The sequence below is a fragment of the Aureococcus anophagefferens genome (genome assembly GCF_000186865.1).
Source record: "Aureococcus anophagefferens unplaced genomic scaffold AURANscaffold_7, whole genome shotgun sequence".
Taxonomy (NCBI): Eukaryota; class Pelagophyceae; order Pelagomonadales; family Pelagomonadaceae; genus Aureococcus; species Aureococcus anophagefferens.
In genome coordinates, this window is record NW_008705567.1 from 150,822 (window position 1) to 153,504 (window position 2,683).

Genomic DNA, 2,683 nt, shown 5'->3' on the forward strand with positions numbered 1-2,683 from the left:
CGTCCGGGGCCGGACCGTCGTGCGCGGGCCCGTCGTATTTTCTTATCCCGCCCACCAGCCCCTTGGCTCGCCTGAGGTCCGACCCCCCTGAAGGCTTGGGGCGGCAACCCACTTCACGAATCCTCGCTCACCCACAAAATCACTTCGAAAAACCCCTCGATTTGTGGGTGGGTTTTGAGCCCCCCTGCGCCGGCACAACGGACCCCTGCGGCCGCGGTTTTGCGCGGGTTCGCAGCCCCCGCTCGGGTGGCGCGGGGCCCCGACTTACGGCTGGTACGCGCAGCTCCTTCGGAAGCGCAACGCGCGCGCCGCGCCGGGGCTGGCGCGGGGCAGCAGGGGCAGGTTGCCGTAGGCGTCGTTCTGGGTGCTGCGCATGCCGTTTCTCGCGCCCCGCGGGTCCCCCACGTCCGTCGTGGTCTCCGGCGGCTCCAGCAGGCATCGTAGATGCCCGAGGAGCTGCTGCTGGGCCTGGCGAACCTCGTCGTCGCGCGACGCCCGGACCACGCAGAGCAGTGACAATTTCGCCGATTCGGGCGTTCCTCAGCCCCAGCAAGCCGTCGCACATCCCCCACGACGCCGCGGACCAAGTGCCGCGTCCGCTGGCCGCCACCTTGTGCACCTTTGCCGACGAGCAGCATTCGGCCGCGTTCCCCGCCAGCGCGATCGAGCCACAGGTTCGTCCGATGCGGCTCTCTGGAACCACCCGCGGTGTTTCCCCGCCGAGGCCAACCCCTGAGCCGGCCCCGAAGCACCGCATCTTGCCGGGGGGAGTCCATCGTGCACCCACAGCGAGCGTCGAAGAATTCCGGGACCGAAAATGGGCTGCCCCGGCCCACCGCGTTCTCGAGAACGAGGGCATGCAAGCCCACTGCGCTGCTCGGCGTTCGGACGTGCGGACTCGCCGCGCCAATCCGCGCCCAAATCGACTCGATATGGGCTGAGTACGAGGCCGAGAAGCAAAGCTTCGGCGTCATGCTCTCCCAAGCGGGTTGCCGTGCCAAGGCCCAAGATTGCCAAGCTGAAGGCACTGCTATATGGATGCTCTACCGTGTGTCCTGGACAACGGGAGCTATGAAGTGCGTGTTGGGTTTTGTGGTGACACATCGCCACGATTTGTTGCGCCGAACTGCACTGCGAGGCCGCGACAGCAACTTCGAGTGCTGGTTGCGGACGAAATTCACAGCATCAAGAATTTGGCGCAGTTGGAAGTGACGAGACCGCTGGAACATGGAATCTTGGTAAATGCTGGATGCCAAAAGGATATTTGGGAGCGATGCTTTGACGAGGTGGGATGTGAGACGAGAGAGTCTAAGGTGATGGTGACAGAGTCAGTCCTAGCACCACCTTCAGTGCAGCAAACAACAGACGAAGTGTTATTTGAGGACTTTGAATTTCTGGGACGTTGCCGCATGGCTGCTCCGCTTTGCGTTGCCGCGGCAGTTGCACAATTAGATCGGGGAAATAGAACACCTGGCGAGGGCATCCTGCCACGAAATATCGAGGAGGCAAGTCTCGTTGTCGACTGCGGACTCACGGCTACAACCATAACACCAGTCGTTGCCGGGTCTCCGATTCGAAGCGGGATACGCCGAATAGATATCGGCGGTCAGCTCCTGACTGGCTACCTCCGTGATCTCGTGAGCTATCGACAATATAATATGTCGAACGAATGTGTAATCCTAGATAAGCTCAAGAAACACCTGTGCTTTGTATCTCAAGAACCAAAAGAGGATCTTACAGCATGTGATGGTACAACCCACGAACGTGGTGCTGCCGGTCCGCACTATGCGGAGTACGTCCTTCCTGACTTCAAAAGCATCGATCAAGGCTATGCGCGCCTCGCACACTCTGCTGTATCGATGGAATCTCATGAGGAGGGGGTTAAATTTGATTATCGCCGCCGACGAACGCCAACAGATGCAATGCCCCAGTTCCTGCGACTTGAGTCTGAGCGATTCTATGTTCCCGAACTCCTCTTCTCTCCCCAAGACATCAGTCTTCGTCAGTGTGGAGTTCACGAAATCATTGCTGATGCTATCATCAACGTCAACCCACGCTTACGAGCGCCACTCTCACGGCACATAGTTCTCTGTGGTGGTGGTTCACGCCTGGCTGGCCTTTGTGACCGCTTAAAACGTGAGGTCGATCCGCTATTGCCGCATTCCATCAGTGTCATTCATCCAAGCGAGCCCAGTCTCCTCGCTTTTCAAGGAGCCGCCATACTAGCCGCAATTCCCGAAAACTACCTCTCGAGGCAAGATTGGCAGGAGCATGGCCCGCATTGTTTCCCCTTTTATCCCGAGCGCTAATATCCGTCTCGGATCGATATTTCTGGTCAGACTACTAGTAAACGGACCAACATTAAATCAAACCAGTGTTGCGAATCGACTCGTTCGCGCCCACAGCCGATGCCGCCAATGGAACTCAAAGTGGAAGCCACCATCGCGCATTCGTTCTTCCGCGGCCATGCAGGGCCTGCTGGCGGGCGGGGCGCCCGCGGGCGGCACGCCTCCCGGTGGCCAGGCGAGTTCGCCTCGGCCGAAGGGAGGCCGCTAAGGGAGGCCGTCCCCTATGCGAGTGAGTGACTCGGACTCAGGCGGCACTGGCACTGGCAAGTCAGGTGGAACGCCCGGCTGGCCGGGGGGGGGGGGGGGGCCCTTGGGGGGCCCCCCCTGCTTGAGTC

At 60.4% G+C, this 2,683-nt stretch overlaps 2 protein-coding genes across 2 annotated transcripts in view; one reads left to right on the forward strand and one right to left on the reverse strand.

The window, feature by feature from the left end:
• Nucleotides 1-859, reverse strand: part of AURANDRAFT_63381 (expressed protein) — a gene marked incomplete at both ends in the record, with an annotated part of 2,162 nt that extends 1,303 nt beyond the window's left edge. The window contains one exon of the mRNA XM_009038167.1: nt 269-859. Within this exon, the coding sequence (XP_009036415.1) occupies nt 269-859 (591 nt within the window). The remainder of the gene's footprint in view (nt 1-268) is intronic.
• A 150-nt stretch (nt 860-1,009) lies between these two features.
• On the forward strand, nt 1,010-2,309 carry AURANDRAFT_53365 (hypothetical protein; the record flags this gene model as incomplete). Its single annotated transcript, XM_009037775.1, has 1 exon — nt 1,010-2,309. One exon carries the CDS (start codon nt 1,035-1,037, stop codon nt 2,307-2,309), a length of 1,275 nt encoding a protein of 424 aa, XP_009036023.1.
• Between the last annotated feature and the right edge of the window lie 374 nt (nt 2,310-2,683).